The sequence below is a fragment of the Botrytis fragariae genome, assembly GCF_013461495.1.
Source record: "Botrytis fragariae strain BVB16 chromosome Unknown tig00000012, whole genome shotgun sequence".
NCBI classification, from domain to species: domain Eukaryota; kingdom Fungi; phylum Ascomycota; class Leotiomycetes; order Helotiales; family Sclerotiniaceae; genus Botrytis; species Botrytis fragariae.
Window position 1 is genome coordinate 646,495 of NW_023500989.1, and position 20,268 is coordinate 666,762.

Genomic DNA, 20,268 nt, shown 5'->3' on the forward strand with positions numbered 1-20,268 from the left:
AGATAGACAGAGTGAATTGAGTTTGAAGTATATCATGCTTTTCATAGCCTCGGAAAAGCTTAAGTCTTCAACTGCTACTCGTGCTGGCAATGGGTTTAGAATTAATGCGTGTTAGGAAGATAGATGAGATAGGATGTTGTGTATTAAACACTCCGTCTGGTTTGACTGCTCATTTCAGCATCCTTTACCTTTGTCACACGAAAATCTGTGAAGGGTCCTCGAACAAAGTAGTGGGATGTGAGGAAACTTGGCAAGACACAGATCTCGTGTGATATGAGTAACGATCGAGTCACAGGTCTCAAACACTGTGTCACTCTACTTGATGAGTCGAATAGCTTCAATAAGAACAAGCAACAATGCTGGTTTCCATGACATTCTCGAGGCGCATCATTTGATACTTATCGTTCACACTTACACCTGATCGCATTGTGCGCCTCGTGATATATGTTACAAGGTGGGTGTATCTTGGGTAGAAGATAAGATTCTGACATCCACAATAACCTCAGACCTTAACGGCGCCCCACTTCTAAAATGCATTTCGAAGATATAATCAAACTTAAAAAAAAAAAGATCGAATTCTGATAAAGAATGGGGAAAATGCGCGGCAAAATGCTGTATTATGGTGTGGAACTGATGCAATGCACGTAATAGATGAAATGCATATAATTGGAGAAGATGGTGGATGGGACCTGGAAAAAAAAGGAGACACGAGCCAAAACCCCCACTGACACTAAATCATTTTTAGTATAGCGCGCCATGACATAAGTTAATCCGTTCCGAAAGCTTCGAGGTATGTAACGACGGAAGGAAAATGTCTAGAACTTTTCTTATCATGACCTTATGAACCATCTTATAAGCCAACCATCCATATAAATGAATGAAGATTTGTTAGTATCCTCGATTGATCTACGGAATACTGGTGGGCCCTCGAAGGGCAGGCGAGTCTTGAGTAAGGCTATGTAAGGTTATTGATATGTTCATGTGTTTGTTGTGAGAGATGTTTACTAATGTTCGAGTACCTTCAGAATACCTACGAACCATTCATTATCACCATAGTCAAGCTTCACTATCTGCGAATATCATGAGGTTATGTGAATATTAGAAGAATTTATGTTGTTTTGTCATTCATTAAAACCCTTTCATCTGATCTTTATCCTTCATTTCATCTCTAAGCTGGAGAAAGCATCGGAACCTGATTCTTGCCTCTTCTTTTCACCACTTGGACACCTTATACCATAAAAGAGACGAACTCAATTGCATGGCAGAGAAAGATATTCAATATTGAAGATTTGAAAGAAATAATTGGTGTGGTTTACGCAAGTTTACATTAGATGATATACCCCTCTTAAAGTACCGTTGCCTGGCAAACGTTCTCGGCATACTTCACCTATACTACCATCATTGGACAATTGATTCTTCTTCCTCCTCTTCTCAAAGTTTGTTAAAAACAACTTTGCTGCTGAATCAACCATTTTCTCCACACTCTTTTCAAAATGGAGGAAAATGCAACCCAGCCCTGTAAAGAACCCTTCTTCATTCCTTCTACTTATCCTCCTCCTCCCAAGACTCCAGCGTTTGTTTTTAGCTCAATTACTGATGATCCTGGTTACGAAGCTACTCAACCTACCGACGAAGCAATTCGCCTTGCTAACAGAAATTCTGGTTTGACCGACGAAGATGCTTCAGATATTGTTTGCATTCTCCATCCTGATTCCGATCTGGCGCGCGAAGCTTGTGCCGAAATCAACAAACTACACCCCAAGAATACAATCAGCCTTGAAGGTGGTAATTCTTACTTGACAGCAGAAGGTCAGGTTCCCTGCGACCTGGCACTTCGACTATCAGCCAATCTAAAAGACGAAAATTTGGGCTGGATTTTTGGTCGAAGTGAGGAACGATGCGACTTTATGATAAGAGATGGCACGCCTCCTCAGATAAGCAATCAACACTTCCGCATTTATCTCAATGAACATGGCTTCCTCATGGTAGAAGATATGTCTACTAATGGTATCTCTGTTGATGGTACTATACTCCGACTCAAGAAGAAAAACAATGGGAAACCTTATCGACAAACTATCGAAAACGGGACTATTATATCCCTTGCTTTAAACAAGCCTGTTGCCCTCAGTATCAATTTTGTTGTTCGGATACCCCGACGTAGTGATGAAGCTCAAGAGGCTTTTGAAACAAACTTCGCCATTCACGTTCGTCGAATTCAAGAAAGGCAAATTCGGCGTCGTGTGGCGAGTGGTGTGGATAGACAGCCAGTAAGTAATTGTTCTGCCTTTAATGGAAAGCACAACTGCTAAAAGATTTCAGCTCAATCTCTTCCCTAATGCTGCCAATCGAGGTAGTGCGGAGTCTTCATCAATCTTTAGAAAGCGAGAATGGAGAGGTGGTTCGAAGTACAACAAGCTCGATATGATTGGCAAAGGCGCTTTTGCTGTTGTTTATAGGGTGACTGATAAACGAACTGGAGTTCCATTCGCTGCCAAGGAGCTTGACAAGAAAAAGTTCTTGAAGAATGGAGCTAAAAATATTGATTCGGAGATCAAGATCATGAGCAAGATTCATCATGTAAGTTCATTCTTGCCCCTTTGGTATTTCATGCACACGCTCACATGCTTCAGGATAATGTGGTTTCGTTTGTCGAATGTATCGACTGGGATGACTATCTATACATTATCATGGAGTTTGTTCCCGAAGGGGACCTTACATCCCTCGTTACAATGTGCCATTTCCTTCCGGAACATGCAGTCAAGGGTATGACTATTCAACTACTTAGCGCATTGAAATATCTTCATTCGATAAATGTCACCCATCGCGATATCAAGCCTGACAACATTCTCTGCCAAAGTCGAAATCCACTCCATGTTAAATTGACCGATTTCGGTCTGTCAAAGATGATTGATACAGAAGACACATTTCTGCACACTTTCTGTGGCACATTGCTATATTGTGCGCCAGAAGTTTATAACGAATATCCCCAATATGATCGTACGGGTCGAAGAACCAATCGACGCAGTGCCGATTCAACAACACAACAGAGATATGATCACGCTGTCGACGTTTGGTCGCTAGCTGGTGTGCTTTTTTATTCATTTTGTGGAACTCCGCCATTTCCCGTTGGAGCTGCCTCGCATCATACGCAAATACTCCAAAGAATAATGACAGTGCCTTTGGATGTTAGGCCCTTGCAACGTTGTGGAGTATCACCTAATGCAATTAGGTTTGTCATAAAAATGCTTCACACCGATCCAGAGCATCGTGCTACCATCGAGGATCTAGAGCAGAGTCCTTGGTTGACAGGAAACGACCCAGATCTTGATGAAACAGAGGATGAAGACGTTGGACAACTTGAGGTGCCCGCTTCTCAGTTGAGTTTGCTGGATGATCTCGAAAAAAATGGTGAAAATGACGACTTCGGCGACGAGACGATTCAATTCCAACCTCGTGAGATGCCGGGCAGCTTCAGTACTAACGAGTCGGATGATGAGAGAGCTTTGGAGCTCGCAAGCTCAATTCCGAGTGACTTTGGTACGGGAACAGAATTCACAACCGCCGAACCAATCGAAGGAGACGAAAGCTATGAGTTCATCCGGAATCCTGCAAACACCGGTCGCTTGTTTGGCGAAGTTAATGTAAATTCTTCTGCCTTGGGAAGTTCTGGGGCTGTTCCAGTGGATCTCCCAACTCCCATCCAGCACATCGGAAATAATAAACATCAGCAGGTTTTGAAACAAGACGACACACTTCCAGTCGCAAAATTCAGGAGTCGTCTTGAAACTGCGAGCGCCATGCCAAAGACACCGCTGCCACCTCCACCTCCACCTCCACCTCACCCTCGCTTTGTGACTCCAGCTGCGAACTTTTTTGAAAATGGACATGCTCAAAACCACTCGAGCCTTTTGGGTGCTGTATCTCAACTAGGTCATCTACAGATGAATTCTCCCTTGATTTCGCCAACCAAAATTATAACTCCCCATTTGTCAACTCTATCGCATGCTCAGGCTGCCAATGTTAGTCTTCGAAGACCTCGAGAGGTTGGTGGCTGGCAACCTGAGGAGCTTCCACCGCAAAAACGCCGAAAGTCTGCGCGAACAATTGATGTCATGGTACCCCCAGAAACATTTTGGAATCCTAGAGATAAGTCAACTCATCATGAACATTATCCACCGATGTCAGCAGCGGATTGGAATCGATATGTTGAGCTTGCCAAATCCAAAGGAGAGAAATTTCAGCATGGCTGTACAATATTTGAGAATGTAATGGTTAGCTTCAGAAGCAATAGCAAAACTCCTTCGATTGGCTCGAATGTATCGTTTCGAGCTCAATCTGAACCTTTAGTTGAAGGAACAAAACGATATTTACCATTGGCGCGCGATGAACGAAGGCTCAGCGACGACGCTTCTGTTCAACAGAGCATAGCTTCTAAGGAAAATTTGTCCGTCACCACCGATGCCCTTGTGCCTGAAGTAGCTCAGAACTCAGAACCTTCTTCACCAGTCAAGATAGACGCGACAAATGATGATGAAATAATTTCTTCTATTGAAGCCGCGACGGAAGGTACATCAGCTACAATCCCAAAAATCGATGCATCTGCAGCAGATGATTTTCAGGTCCCTAAGCGCGTGCTTGCAAAGTTTTCTGCAACTCCAGATTCTTGTTTACCAACCATTGCTTTCAATATTACGGAAGCATTCACATCTTGGGGCCGCGGCTTCTCCAACACTATCCGTTATGCAACTCGTGAAGATGTCCGAATAGGTGTTCCTAGATACGCATTCAAGCTGATACTATTCAAAAATGACTTCTATCACTCCGGTGAAAAGTATACGGAAGTATGGAATAAGAGCCATAGTGAAGAAGAAGAGCAAGGCTTCAGGTTCTTGATCTCTACCAAGTCCTCGGCGGGTCTCAAGATCAATGGCCATAAACTTCCAAGTCATAATATCAGTGAGACATTGGCTGAATCGAAGTTCTGGGGGGAAATTCGTAATGGCGACATTATCACGATTAGTACGACAAAGAACATGTTCTTGAAACTCAAATTCGACTGTTTCTGGGGTATGGGTAAATATAATCGCCACGAGTCGAAATTCTTCCTGTACAAAGAAGAAGATCATATTGCAAAGGTTGACAGAGTATGTACCATGCTCGAAACTGCCTTTATTGAGGAGCGCACCAAAAAGATGATTGAGGAGCAAAAATTAGCCAAGGAGTTGAAACGTCAAAGGACACAATCTGTAGACATCTGATCTCGATTGCTTTTTGGCAATCCAACTCCACAACACTTCCTTAGGGTCACCTAGACGGGATATTTTTCTAACACAACCTTTTGTACTCTTATGAACACGAGACCTATTTTTTCCTTTTGTACTATCATCTTTTGCTTACACATACCACACGAGAGTTTTCTATCTGCTTTGGCTTAGCTTTTGTTTTCTTTTCTCTTTTTACTATTTGTTTGCTTCCTTAGCTGAATTGCTTTACTTCTTTGCTTGTTTACATACGAGCTAATATTTCTTCTGGTGTGAGGTTTAGATGTGGTCAAAAACTTATTTGGATGCTTTAAGAGAGTGGGGTGGATAATTTGCCATTATAATAGATGGATGTATGGGAGGGATGAATGAATGATATTGGGTGGAATGAATACCAGTCGGATCGCGGAAAGACAGGGTCAGATTGGGCTGGATTTGCAGGTTGCTGATATGAATGGGAATATGAATGATATGTATCATGGGCGAACTCGGTACACTGTAGTAGAGAAAAATATAGTTCAGATTATCCGAGAAAATACAAAAACATATTAAATAAATGATTGATGAGGTAAACTGTGAATTAGCTAGCTTCTTAGTATATTCAGCTCTCCCTTTGGCTTTCCCTCTAGTTTACATTGTTAGTAGTTAACGCTATTCATAAGTGCGGCCCTATACCTCATTGGTTGTTAGCAGAGAAACTATTTTCTTACCGAGTAGTTCCCCTATTTCTTGCAGTCTATGGCCTTTTAAGTAGGTACATACCACTACATCAAATTTGAGCTGACACTCAAACCAAATACGGAGAAGCAACTAGTAATGATTTTTTCTTACATCTCATATATTATACGAGTATTTTATATGGATCGCCTGTAACAATTCTTATAATTACCTACGCGGTATCACTTTTACGATGATTGAGCTGGAAAATCGCAACCGAGATGAATGATGAATCGTGAGCGGAAAACTTTAATAGAGTACCTTGTAAAAATATATCATCGTGGATGTTGTATTGTAACCGAGCGAGCCGAGATCACTGGTTGGTTGATTGATTGATTGATTGATTGATTGGCCGATTGAGAAGCAGGTAGAAGATGGGTGAGGTTTTGGAAAGGGTTTTTGGTAGGGAAAATCAATTGAATTCTGAGTTCTGGGTTTTGGGGTGGGTGTGCTGGGGAGGGGAGGGGAGGGAAGAGAGGAGAGGAGAGGTGATATGATATGATATGATATGTATTTCACTCACTTACGAGGTCTATTTGATTTCAATGATAGTTGCAGGAGCTTGGAGTTGTGGATTTGAAGGTTTGGTTACTGTACTACTGTCTGGGTAGGTGGGTAGGTGGGTAGGAAGATCGATACTAGGTTGTAAGAAGTAGACAGATAAGTAGGGAGATAATCATTTAGTATTAAGTACCAATGGGTAGATACCGAGTCTGGAGTTGGTGGTGGTGATGATGATGATGTATAAAATGATGTTAGATAGACTCGTTAGCGTAGATGGTTAATTAGTGATTGAAATTCGGATTTAGATTCAGGTTTAGATTCAGGTTCAGATTTAGAGTTGAGTTGTTCATTGGGTCGAATTGATTAGGTATTTATGCAGTAGAGTGTGTATTGATTTGACGATCGGGTTTCTATCTGGTTATTGAAATCTCGGTAGGGTTAGATGGAGTATTTATTGTAGTATTCAAGTATTCAAGTATTCAAAAATCCAAATTCCAAGCATTCCATTCCCTTTTAATCCCATTCTTCTCTATCCTCTTCCTTCTCTTCATTCTCGAAATCCAATTTCCAACTCCCAAGCGTTCTCCTGGATTTCCCATTATGATAAATACTATCTTATATCAAAATTACTTATATCACATTACCCAGTTCCAAACCGGCCCGAACCTCGGAATTTTAAGTTTGATATCTGCTGATTCATCATGTATGTATCCATCCATTCATTCATTCATTCATTGACTCGTCGGTTCATTGATTCGTGTATACATTCCAACAAAGTTGTCGTAGCAAGGATCTTCAACCAAGGGTATCCTTCCCCATCTCTCCCATCGATATCCCCCGGAATGCGACCTCGTGGAATGCACAACACAAAGCTGGAGGTTTGTTTGTTGATTTGTCGACCCATGTACGAGTCTCTATTTGTGTATTGTTGATCGGGCCATCTGCCATCTTGTCCTACCTAGGTACCTCAGTAGCTACCTCTCAACTCGAGGATCGGCAAACCATCTATCGGTATCCCCCTATCCAACTCATCCAATCCATTCAGCCCAAGCACTGCCCCTCATTTCCCCTCCTACTTCCCTACAAATTCTACATTTGACATTCGACATTCTAGAACATACACTCACGAACTAAGATCTTACTTACATTCAAATCAATACAAACCTTTCCACCTCTCCACCTCTCCACCTACCCACCTACCCATCCATCCATTCAATAAATCATCATCAACTCAACCATTAGTCAGTCAATCAGTCAATCAGTCATGTACTCCATAAACTCCCACCTATCAACACATATCCAACCCATAAATACACCCCAACCCATAAACCCCAACCCGTAACACAGCCAGGCCAACCTCGACACTGCATATAGTATTCTGCACTCCGCCTCCTACATCTACATCTACACGACCAACCACACACCCAACGTCGTACAAACAATCAATCAATCCCAAGATCCTGCGCCGTGCATCTGCATCCGCATCTGCAGACACGAGCATCCATCCATCCATCCATCCATGACTCAATCACCCATAAGCATTCACGCGCATCGCATCGCATCGCATCACATGAGCACGAGGGAGATCTCAACACCAATCTCAATCCCAGCATACAGATAGATAGATCTTGGATAACCACTGACTGATGAGCCTGTTGTGAGACTATTGTGTAAGCTTACTTTTTGGAGGCTCAAATATGTCATTTCGCAATGCTGGGTAAAAATGATGTCAGATCAATCAAAATTCACGAGTCATGATTAATATCAATCGAGTGAAATTATGGTTGTGTGGATGAATATTTCTATTCCATTAATTTATCGTCTTCGAAACCCGTAGTCTCAAATCACAATTCAACTCTCTCTAGCCGCTGTGTAAACTCTACTCCTCTTTCTCAAAATTCAATAATCCGCAACTGTAGAAGAAAAACGGAAATAAACGCCTTTTTAAACGCTTTGTCTTTTCGAACCAATCATACATGATGTATTCTCAATGTAAAAGAAAGAATCAAGAATCCTCATGACCATACCCATTCATTCATGCTGTCTTCCTTTCTTCACCAAGAAACCATCACAAAAAATTAAACCTCCAAACCATCATCGTTCATGCGTAAAGTACATTATAGGAATTAAAATAAAACTTTCGACAATTTGAATTGAAATCGAAAGTAATCGGGTACGAAGTAAAAATCATGCATCCATAACTTGGAAATTGTATTCTTAATTAAGGGTAACGATGGCTGCAAATGCAAGGAAGATGAATGCGAGTGGGGAAGCAAACTCAGCAGCTGCTGAGGTTGGGGCGGAGGTTGCTGATGCAGTGCCACCGGTGGAGCTGGATGAGGCAGTTCTGGATGAGGATGCGCCTATGGTTTGTTAGTTACAATTCATTGTTCAAGTCAATTCAAAGGAAACATACTGGTTCTTGAGGCAGAGCTAGAACCGCTGAGAGTGGTGCTGCTGTTGCCGCTAGCAGTAGGAGAAGAAGAAGCAGAAGTTGAGGTACCGTTTGAAGTAGAAGAGCCAGTAGAAGAGGCAGTGGAAGAACCAGTGGAAGTACCAGTGGAGGAACCAGTGGAAGATTCTGTGGAAGTGCCAGAAGTAGAAGATCCTGAAGCGGAAGAAGCACTTGTGGAAGAAGCAGTAACAGTTGAAGCAACGGCAGTAGCACCTGAAACTTGGAATTGTTGACTGTAGTTTGGTGTGCTGGTGGAATCTTGGATCTCAATGGCATAGAGATCGGTGTCAAGGCTGGATGATGGAGTCCAGGAGTAGGATGTTCCGGTCAATCCACTTCCGATGGTGGAGACGGTGGTGAGAGCAGTGGATGGGCCATTCTTGAGAACAAGAGTGACGGGTCCCTCGGCATCTGACCAAGTGATGTTGAAAGGAGTTCCGGCGGTGACGGCGAAGTTGGAGTTGGTCAATTTGACAGCGCTGGCAAGAGTTGCTGCTGCAGCGGCGAGGAAGAGAGTGCTGAATTGCATTTTGATTATTGGGATGTTCTTGAAGACGATTGATTGACTGTAAAAGACTATGCGTAGAGAAGAAACCGGTCAGTTTGTTGGTTATAAGGATTGACCAGGTATATAACAAGGTCGAATTCGAAGTGTCGATGAAAGATTGAGTGATGGGGGTGGATATTTATTACTTACTTTGCGCGTGAATGCACTTACGGAATGTCCGAAGAGTAAGATTATATGATAATTTGATGAATGGTGTTGTTGTTGATGAACGACAGTGAATATCCAAGAAGGAATATATATAATGAGAGGAAATGATAGTCTTTTTGTTTGAAGCAAGAACGAAGATGAAGATGAAGATGAAGGAATTGGGAAGGAACGGAAATTGGCTGGAAGATGGGTTGATTGCTCTTCTTATTGTCATGCTTATTTTATTATGGTACTGCTAACGGGTACTATGGTAGGCAGACAGGCGGGGCAGGGTTGTGTTTATTTGATGATCAACAGGGGAATCGATAGGTGGACAAGGATAATAATGCTTATGCTCATTTTATTTCACTCTAGTCTTCCACGCTAAGCTCTCACGTACTCCTATATCATACTCGTATTGGCTTAGCTTACTTTAATTGAGTTCTTTCGACATGGTTATATGCATGAGCTCGATGGTTAGTGAAATTGGAAAAATACGGGGAAAAATTGGCTCAGGGGGCTATTGATCCAATTGAACCAATCATCAATTGAGATTCCGTTCCTTCTTTTCTTCACTCCCTTCACTTCTTCACTTCACTTCACTTCTTCACTTCACTTCACTTCACTTCACTTCCCTCACCCACTTATTACTTTCACTCTTCACTTGATTATTACCCTTCACTTCGGACTTCAGCCCACACATATTCCACTATACATGAGGAGACATTCAAAAAGGTTGGCATAACTACCAATTATCTCATCCAGTTAGCCGTTGATTTTCTGATATATCGCATTCCTCCACATTCCCAAGGAAATTTGTTGTGGTTTGTAGGAAAATGTAAGATCGTGGCGTTTTGTTGTCTTTTTTTCCGTCCCCAAGGACATCCAGCTCCGGAAAAGGAGTAGTTCATAATACCTATCCATATCCATCTCCATATCCAAAAATAACGTCAACACTTGGTGAATTCTTAACAATCAATTCGGGCTCTCATCTCGATTCTCGACCCGTCTCCATTCGTTGACAAGTCGCCTAGATCGAAAGGGGTGTCCCTTTTATACTCCGTAGATAGATTCAGTCAATAATGATTCGATACTCGGATCCAAAAACTGTGCAAAGTCTAAAATGTTATAGAAGTTTCAACTAATGAACCTCGCGGCTCGAGATTGAAATAAGATTTGATATAAAGTTTGAGCGCTTTCCAAAAGGTTCCATGCGGTAATTTTTAGCTACCTATCATGATTCATTATTAAGGTTTCTTTCCTTCCTGTCTAGCAATAACTAAAGCCATAGCGGTAGTCCGGCGTATCACAAAAAGGCTTGATTATTGAATTTGCTTCGTTGCTCTAAGAAATTTGACAACAACATTCTTAAAAATCACCGACCACTCACCACCAAAGAAGATTGTTTTTGCGGAGTCTTTTCTTTCTCAAACATAGATCCATCAAACTCCGCAATAATTGCATCATCAAGAGGTTCAACACAGATCTTTGAGGGGTCTTTCTCGTAGTCACACACACTACTGTAACACATCCTCCGCACTGTGTCTTGCATTTACAATATCTACGAATGTCCATCAATGTTTCGGAAGAACGACTAGTTCTGCATCAGTGGCGAATACGAGGTCTTGGAGCCTGACCAATTTTGCCAACTCACGTGATTTGAAGAGCTGCTCCAAGGTCGACGTTATTTGTTGTTGGACTGGCTATATTTCTTCGTCAAAATTTCCATATGTGGATATGGTGAGTGGAAAGAGAGAATGGTGTATCGAAGAGAAAGCTTAATTCAAGGGTTTCAAGAAGCGTTCGCTCTTACGAGATATCACGAATGAAAGAAAATGAATGCGCCGAAGATGAAGTTCCTTTTTCGCGTCAACATCTCAATTGGTGTTTCCAGTGAAATATCAGTACTGGGATACCGGTAGAAAGCCAGCTGTCTGGTATTTGCCAAGATGTTCTGGCATGTAAGATGATCGGAAGCCGACAGTGTGAGATTATAGATACGGATAGCATCATCGTTCTGGTAAGGAGAATGGTAGTAATGATTACTTTCGAGTTGGAGTACGAATATGCAACACTAGTTGGAAAACTTATTCGTACTATCTGTCTCGCCAAAGCTCATCAAGATAATCAAAAGATAGCGAGCTCAAGTTAACAGGTACAAGGGTATATTTTCCCAATATTCAGACCCAAAAAGCACTCAACGGAGAGAACAATCATCCATCTACCAAACATTTGAAAGCACAACCAACTCTGGTGCATCTTAATAATGATTGCCTGTTGTGCAGCTTAAACTACCAAGCTCGCATCATAAAATGAGGCTCAATACACACGAACAGATCTCTAATAGATCAGCATCATCTTTCTTTTGGTATCGTTGTAAGATACTCGGTGATTTTATCTCTGAGAGGTACCTCTCGGTATGTATATCCTACGAGTTATGGGAACGTCACATTTGATGACTACCTATGCACGTGTGGATGAGCAATTCGAGGTAGGTAGTTGCGGGCTGAAACATGGAATATATGAACAAACGATCAAATGTCGATTCCATTGCCCAGGCACTCCATGATTCGTAAAAGTTACTTTAGACCCCAAGAGATCACTCAACAGTTGAACTTGAATTCCTAAATTGGAACATTGAATATTTCATAACCCGCAAGAATTGGTCCAGTGCGGTGTTTCGTTGTGTAAAAGTTGTTTGTGTTCAAGTGCAGAAGGAGCCTTGGAAAGAAGGAAGGAAGTGCCTACCTCCTGGTTGCATAACCTTATTTTCCTTTCACCTTCATTCATTTTCATACATTAATCGAAACCTACGCAAAATACCAAATCGCGTTCTATTTGTTTACTTCTCACCAAAATCCTGTAATCAACATTGATATCTCACAATATGGATACCAAAATGGAAGATATCCATAATATCAATGTAAGTGCTTCTAACGTAAAATACACAAATCTGTTGTTACTCAATACATATTGCTTAGGATCCATGTGTCTCTGGAGGACTTAAATATTATGGATGAGAGAAGAAGGATGGGAGGAAGAAGAGTTGATTGAAGGGTCGCCACAAATCCCTAATTTCAAAGCATTCAAGCTCGCTAAATTTGAAGCCAAGGATAAATCAGAGCGCCTTGCCAAAATAGAAATATGGGAGGAGAGTATGAAGAGGGGAAAAGCGCGGAAGCAGTGTATGGGAAGCGTGGAAGGAGCGGCCTGTACACGAAATGTTCAAGAAGAATTACCTCTTGTATCTTCCACACCTTCGCCGTTGTCCCAGGACTCAATTTGTAATAATCGGCAGGAACCTGTGGCTCCTGAGACAAGTGGCTGGACAGAAGAAGAAAAAGAGCAGGCTATCCATAATGGTATATATGGGGACGCGTACGGGGATATCTATGGCGATGTTTATTGGGATACGAATGTGGACATACACGAAGAGAATCTCGTTTCAGAAAGCCTCTCGCGTACAAGACGAAAAAAATCAAATCGAAGTAAGCAAAGAAAGAAGGCAGCAGAACGTCAAGCTTCGCTACAAATTCATGGACTACTTCCTGTTCCTCTTCCTCCGCAACCTTTACAGGAGCAATTCAATCGAACAGTTTCGCAGCATGATAGCGTAGCTCTTCGCCCCAAGTCAAATAACAACCAGCTGGAAGTAAGAGGGCAGAAAGCGGGTAGAGAAATGACTATGGGGCGATTTAGTTCTGAGGGGCTTACTCTACAGCAAGATCGTCTGAAACAAATCGCTGATCTACGCAAGAGAATAATTGCACGCAAAGCTTTGCTGCAAGCACAGGGTCTACTTCCTGTGTCTCCTTCTCGGCAAAACGTGATAGAGAACTTTATTCGAACTCTCCGAGATGGTAACTCCGAAGCTAAAATCTTTAATCCTCTTAACATCCAGGAAGATGAAAATAGACAGAAAACTCCCGAAATCATGGGAAGCGAGAATCTTGGTTCTGGAGCCAGCCCGCAGAAAAAGGATTCAAATCAGCATATCACCAAGAGCCCAAAAACATATCAAGTCAGGCTGCGCGAGCAGAGGGATAAGATGAGAGCACATACATAGCAAAGTGCATTGGATCGACAGAAATTATATGGAATCGCAGCATCCCCTCCTCAGCCTACGCAAAAAAATCCCACAATGATTTGTAGAAGTCGTGAGAACAATGCTGCAACCTCACTTCAGTAGGGGAAATATACTACATCGGAGAAAGAGCGAGAACCGAGCACTTCAATACCAGATGAAATCAGAGTGTTATTACAGAGGGAGAAGGAGCGAAGACAAAGATTATCAGCACTAGATAACGTTGAGTTGGTGGAAAAGAGGGAACAGGAGCAAGAGCTTTCGGTATCGGAACGGATCAGATTGTCAATAGAGAATACTAAGTCAAGGAGTGTGCCTACCAAGATTTGCGATGTCTCGGAGAAGACACATTTGGAGATAGTGAAAAAACGAGCCGCACTTTCAGATCAAGGTTCATCATTATACGCACCCGCTGCTCCTCAAAAGCCTTGGCATAACAGTTCTTCCGTGCTCAGGAATGAAAGTCGAGAAGTATTACAACTTGATGAGCAAGGAAATCACGCTATGGAAGGAGCGCAAGACGGGGAACTCCTTCCAGTGCTGAAAGATGCTGGGTTTCTACCGGAGAACTTGGACATGGAAATCGATACTGTTATTGAACATGGAGACCAGGAGGACATTGCAAAGCTAGTTTCAATACCTCAAAATATCGGAGTTATTTTAGACAATGCGAGGCGGTACGGCACAAAGACTAGAGACGCAATATTTGAGGATACATCGAAAGATAGCTAGCCCAGTTCTATTCCCGAAATGCTATCACAGCTTTTGTTCCCGTCGGAAGAAGTCGAAGAAATCATGAAAATGGAGAATGAATGGTTTGGGTGGCTAGGGATGGATGCTGATATTGATACAGACATTGAAGATTGGATCAATGTAACGACACCCTCACCCAAGCCCCCTATCGAGCACGCATCAGAAGATATAACGCTGAGAGCCACTCCCGATACCTTATCAGAACTATTCAATATATCAGAAGATATCGAAGATATGGTAAACACAGAGAATGAGTGGTTTGGTTGGCTGGGGATGGATATCGATGTTGAAGATTTCGCGGACGGATTTGCTAGGTGCTAACACCAATATCGAGGATTTCTAAATATCTATATCTATTGGAGTTCACTTGTAAAGTTTCTCTCATCTGTGGATCTTGTAAAGATATTCTGCACAGGTCTTGGAGCATTGAAAGAAATGAGATTTATGAGATATATAAATCTAGATTTAAAGAGAAGACGTGTCATCTTTTCTGTGGAATGGAATGTAGATAGTATGTTCATATTGGCGTTTGCTAGAGTTTTGTTGTGACATATGTGCTAAAGGGGATTGTTTTGTTTGAATCCTGCAGAGACAATTTGGGTGTATCTTAGCAAACTTACACATCAACAAACTCCGGAATCGTTGCAAAAGAAATGGGTATGCTCACCGATGTATATTCCATCTAGTATTTCTCAAGGTTCCTCACACTACCTACAGATGTAGCTCACTCACACGATATAATGCAAACATTGATACTGAAAGCACATCATTTTAATCCTTTTTTATTAGTATTTTTCTATTTTTCTACTTTTCTATCTCAGTTCATACCACAAAGTTCCTTCCTAAGCGAATCGTATTGTAGCAATTATTAAAATAACCTAAGTCATAACAGCCATCTGCCAGCAGTACTGCATGCATGCATTGTAGAAATCCCCAAGTCTGTGTATCCATATTCCTAGTCATTGACCCATAAGTGTATCCCATAAGTGTATCCCATAAGTGTATCTTGACACTTTACGCATCCCAGAGTGTAAGTCAAGTAACGAAGTAAGTAAGTCCTCCCATAAAGTATCCCCCACGCATCCCATCATATCCCCGATCGAGATCTCTCGTGGAATGCTGGATGTAATGAGCGACGGGTTCTTGTAATCTGTAGTCTGTAGTGTTGGTACTGGTACTGTGTTCCCATGTCTTGATTGCATGTATCCGTTCAATTTGAGCGAGAGAGAGAAAACGAGATCAAGCAAAGAAATAGAAAACCAACTCCGTCAACTTCGTGTGAACGACGAATGAAAATCAAATTCGACCACAGATGTAACTCCTTCAAAGCCGGCCTTCCTATCTCTATTCAAATTAGAACCTAAGCCGACGAAAACTAAACCAAAGAAAGAAAAAGAAGAGGAAAAAATTTAAAGCAAAGAGGAAAAAATGAAAGAAAACTCGAGAAAAATCAAAAGAATGTGAGTGATTGATTGATAGTGAACAATTACACATCCAAAAATCTTTTGTTTGTATATCTTTTGTAAACAAGTGTATGCATAGGTAGCATAGTATGAGTAATAGTCGTGCGCCGTTGACCGATTCCTAAGTTGCCGAACCATCTGCCTGTGGTGTAGTGTCTTGAAATGAAAAGTGCTTGACCCATTGCTAAAGTAACATTGGAAGTAAGCGGACGGAGAAATGCTGGGAAGAGCTCAAAGTTTGAGAGAGGAAAATGTAGGGATGGGACCCCAGCCATCATTATCATCGTCATCATCAGCTTCCTTCTTATTCTTATTACTGCCATCACCATCAGTATTACCATTCCCTCCCGTACCAGATTTGGACTTGGGTGTAGGAGTAGATGCATAACCACCCCCGCTGAAATCTAAGGGATTACATTTCGCACCAGCGCCACCACTGTAGCCGCCTATGTTTGGAAGGACGGTTTCGGTATCTGTAGGACTTGACCAGAAACTGTTGCCGGTGGTCTTGGTACTGGTACCCCGAGAGTAATCTTCGGTCGCTTGGCCTCCCCATGATTGATAGCCGTTACTAGTAGCACTATAGGATTGATCTGCATTGGCATCCCAAGATTGATCATTGGTATAGGTATTGCCACCATATGATTGCTCCGCATCATGGTTGGTAGTCTCGGCCCAAGAATTTTCTCTAGATGGCTTAGGAGTAGCCGAATACTCAGGCTTCTCTTGAAAAGATACTCGGCGTCGAAGCTTGACACGATCAAGCACAGCAGCCTTGGAACGAGCTGTTCGGAGAGTGAGATCAGTAGCGTCATCAATGATGGTAGCATTATAATCTTTGCCTGCAACATCTCGAGTGCGATTGTTGGCGTTAAAACGGTTTGTTTCAGTGCCAATCACTGCTGCATTGCCATACTCAACATAGGCTGTATAGCTTCCAATTTGATCCCTGTACTTTTGGGAAGTGGAACGGACAGCATGGCTGTTGTCGTTGACTTTGGAATTCGTAATTTCAGCACGTTCATAACGACGACGGCTAGGTTCAATAATTGGCTTCTTTTTGAGAATTGCCTTTGTACTTGGTGTGGCAAGAGTGGATTCAACTTCATTCCCACTGTCTGTGGTGTCGCGAACAGAAACTGGTTGAGGGACCATGGATAAACGTGTAGAATCCGAAGCACTAAATTCATATAAGCCTGCTGATGTTGATGTTGTTGTGAAAGAATCGGATTGAGTGACCATTGAGCCGGAGGATTGAGAATCAGATGATCGAGAATGGACCCGTAGTTTTCGATTCTGTTCCAAGCATTGATCAAGCTGATCAAGCTGATCGATTGTCGATGCATTCATCCATGCCTGTTTTTTTCGAGGAGTGCTTTGATGTTGAGGAACTTTAGGTAAATTGCTCTGAGAAGTTGAACGATCTCTACTTATGGGCACATATCTAGGGTCCCAATTACCGTCCAGAGTTGGTGGGTCTGGTGCTCGAGGAGGTGTCTTGATGCCATCCATAAATCTTCCATAACTTTTGAATGAGCTACGTTGACGACGACGAAGTCCTGGGTTTGGTAAATTCTGATGAGCCATTTCATCTGGATAGAGTTAGTCACGTTGGTTGCAGATGTCATAGAATAGATAACCTGGGACTTACAAGCTCTATTAAACTCTTCGCTAGAATCTGAAGAACGACGAATAGTTGAAGGATGATAGATGTCTGAAGATGCACGCCGAATACTCGGCTCGAAACTCCTCAGAGAGCTTAAGCTTGAACTCGTTCGGCTTGTAGTAGTCCATTTATACTGCGTCTCATTGCCATGCTGATCAATTTTAGAAGTAATATATGTTTCTCGAGTCCTGATGGGGGTACGTGGAGGGCTGCGAAGTCTCTCCTGTGGTCTCCTTAGATCATGTCTAGATCCAGTTCGAGATCTGGGAAATTCATGTTCGGTCTCGACAACGATAAAGTCTTCGTCAGAGGAGCGCGGGCGACGGCGAGGCATGTTTCTTGGCCCAGTTCGAAATTCAGGCTGTTCGTGTTCAGTTTCAACCACGATAATATCTTTATCGGAGCGACGACGAGGAACGTGTTCATGTACTTGCTCATGATCATCATGATCATAAGCATGCTCAGGATATGCACGCTCAGAACGTCTCCGTTGAGCATGATCTTTCGTACGTAAGCTTGGAAGAGACTCTTTCGAGAAACGAGCAGATATTGGCGGAGATTCGCAACGAGCAGCTGAGTGAAGCGGCTCAACGTATCTGTATGATTTATGAAGATCTTGTCGAGAGGCGGCTTGAGAAGTAGCATTTACTTTCCTCGCCTGCTGATCAAAGCGGACTGACTTTTCTCGGGTTTCATCAACGATTGATGGTGGACTGGCCGATAGGGATCGATTTGTGATATTGATTCTCACCTTTGGCTCTCCTCTAGTAGCAGAGTCTTCATCAACGAGATCTCTTTCAAGAGTACGAGTGTAGCTTCTGGATGTTGAGTGTCTCGAGTTGTTCTCACTTCGTCGAGCTGGATCTTTGGGTGCGGTTTCGCGTTCGCGTGTAACCTCTTCTTCAACGATGACTTCATGCCGATCGTCGTTAGAGTGAGCATCGTCTCTCCTCTCGTCATTTCGGCTTGAAAATTCAATTGAACGAACTCGAGACACAGATTTGCGTGTGTAATTCTTCTTAAAAATGTTAATGAGGGAATCTACAAAATCACTGAGCAAATTAACTCACTTTTGAACATCTCTCCTTTGTTCTTCTTCTTCTTCTTCCTCTTCCTCCGTACGCATGAATCCTTGAATCACTGTCATCACTATCATTGCTACTTGAGCCACTAGTAGAGATAGCGTTTCTGCGACACCTGCGACAAAACCCAGGAGTAGGAGTCTCACCAGCCTTGATTGGATTATCAAGATGGTATTTAGAAGAACGATCTCTTTGGCAGCTGACACAGATATGCTTGGTGATGACGGTCGTTGTGGTTGTCTTGATCTCTGTATGGCCATCATTTTTTCCGTCTCTTTTGGACTTTGACTTCGCTCGATTAAGAAAATCGGATTCTACTTTTCGAAGTTCTTCAAAATCTGGGGCCTTTGATGCTTTTGGTGGAAACGCGAATCGCATGGGTTGTTGTGCTGTTGTCGATGCCGGCACAGGTGCGGGAGCAGCGGGGAATCCAGGAACAGGGTAGAAAGGAGGAAATCCAGGGGCTGTTTGAGCAAAGAAATTGGGATTCGGAAAGGGCTGTTGAGGGATGTTTGGTGCATAAGGAATTGGTGGTGGTGCAAAAGCGGGAAAGTGTTGTGGTGGGTGCGCTGTCGAATAAGGAGGTCGTGGGATAGGAAAACGCGCCAGTTTCTTCTTCTTCCTCAAGGCTTCTATAGAAGTTTTTCTCTTTGGCTCGCGAATTCCGAAAGCTTGACCTAGCAAACTAAAATTCTTCTTTCCACGATTTGTAGAAATCTTTCTTGCCATCACCATGCGACCATTATTTTTCTTAAAATAATACGGGTATCCGTCTCTTACGATCTCCTCGGTAGTATCAGAGCCGTCATCGCTCCGAGAGCCAGCTCGCAACCTGATATCAATGATTAGTGCCGAGAACGTTGAGAAAGAACCTCAATCGAATTGCTTAACTCGAATGAAGGAGAAAAGACTTACATAGTAAGCATATTGGCAACCGAATTAGGGGATTGTTATTTGTTCACCAGCCGAGGACCGTCCTAGGATTGTTGTCTATGGATTTTATGTTGTCGTCTTGTTACTGCTCCGACACAAAGTAGACGAATGAAAATCCTGTAAAAACGTCGGAAAGTAGATGAAAGAAGTGAAGTAAAATGGTAGCATAAAATCATAAGATTCTTGCCTACCATTAAGCAATTAATATTAAAATTTGAATACAAAGCCGACTCAATGAAAGAAGTAGAAGAGAATTTGAAGTGCAATTTTGTCTTGAAAAACTTGGTTGTATAGGTGTGCAAAAGAAGACGGGAGGAACGAGATATTCAATCTATGTTATGATGGTTTCTCGGGCTCTCCCTATTCGGCTATCGTCAACATCACTAGCATTGACCAACCAGATGTCTCATCGATGAATAGATACACAAAAAGAGATAATTCAAAAGGTATCATTCACTGTTATCGACCCATAATCATGAATAGGTGGTGGGCAATGTTCTCTCGGGTTCTTCTCGGTTATTAAAGAGTCTCATCTCGACCTTTGAAGGTGAGGTGAGGAAGCTCTCTTGTCCAAAGGTTGAACAACGTGGGATGGAAAAGTGAAGGGAAACAACTCTTCTAGCTGTGTTATGGGAAGGAGCTGGTGTTTTGTTCCA

The 20,268-nt window shown here is 42.4% G+C and overlaps 4 protein-coding genes across 4 annotated transcripts; 2 read left to right on the plus strand and 2 right to left on the minus strand.

Moving 5' to 3' along the window:
* Positions 1-1,493: 1,493 nt before the first annotated feature.
* Positions 1,494-5,258, plus strand: Bfra_002423 (putative serine threonine-protein kinase-like protein; the record flags this gene model as incomplete). Its single annotated transcript, XM_037332844.1, has 3 exons — positions 1,494-2,267; positions 2,320-2,577; positions 2,631-5,258. The coding sequence occupies 3 exons, from the start codon at positions 1,494-1,496 to the stop codon at positions 5,256-5,258; spliced, it is 3,660 nt and encodes a 1,219-aa protein (XP_037194972.1).
* Positions 5,259-8,699: 3,441 nt separating this feature from the next.
* Positions 8,700-9,466, minus strand: Bfra_002424 (putative extracellular matrix protein; the record flags this gene model as incomplete). The annotated part of the gene is made up of 2 exons (XM_037332845.1): positions 8,700-8,845; positions 8,899-9,466. 2 exons carry the CDS (start codon positions 9,464-9,466, stop codon positions 8,700-8,702), a joined length of 714 nt encoding a protein of 237 aa, XP_037194973.1.
* A 3,181-nt stretch (positions 9,467-12,647) lies between these two features.
* Bfra_002426 (uncharacterized protein) lies at positions 12,648-14,789 on the plus strand (the record flags this gene model as incomplete). Its single annotated transcript, XM_037332846.1, has 3 exons — positions 12,648-13,652; positions 13,821-14,392; positions 14,453-14,789. The coding sequence occupies 3 exons, from the start codon at positions 12,648-12,650 to the stop codon at positions 14,787-14,789; spliced, it is 1,914 nt and encodes a 637-aa protein (XP_037194974.1).
* A 1,373-nt stretch (positions 14,790-16,162) lies between these two features.
* On the minus strand, positions 16,163-19,605 carry Bfra_002427 (putative oligosaccharyl transferase stt3 subunit protein; the record flags this gene model as incomplete). The annotated part of the gene is made up of 4 exons (XM_037332847.1): positions 16,163-17,523; positions 17,583-18,615; positions 18,668-19,511; positions 19,595-19,605. The coding sequence occupies 4 exons, from the start codon at positions 19,603-19,605 to the stop codon at positions 16,163-16,165; spliced, it is 3,249 nt and encodes a 1,082-aa protein (XP_037194975.1).
* Between the last annotated feature and the right edge of the window lie 663 nt (positions 19,606-20,268).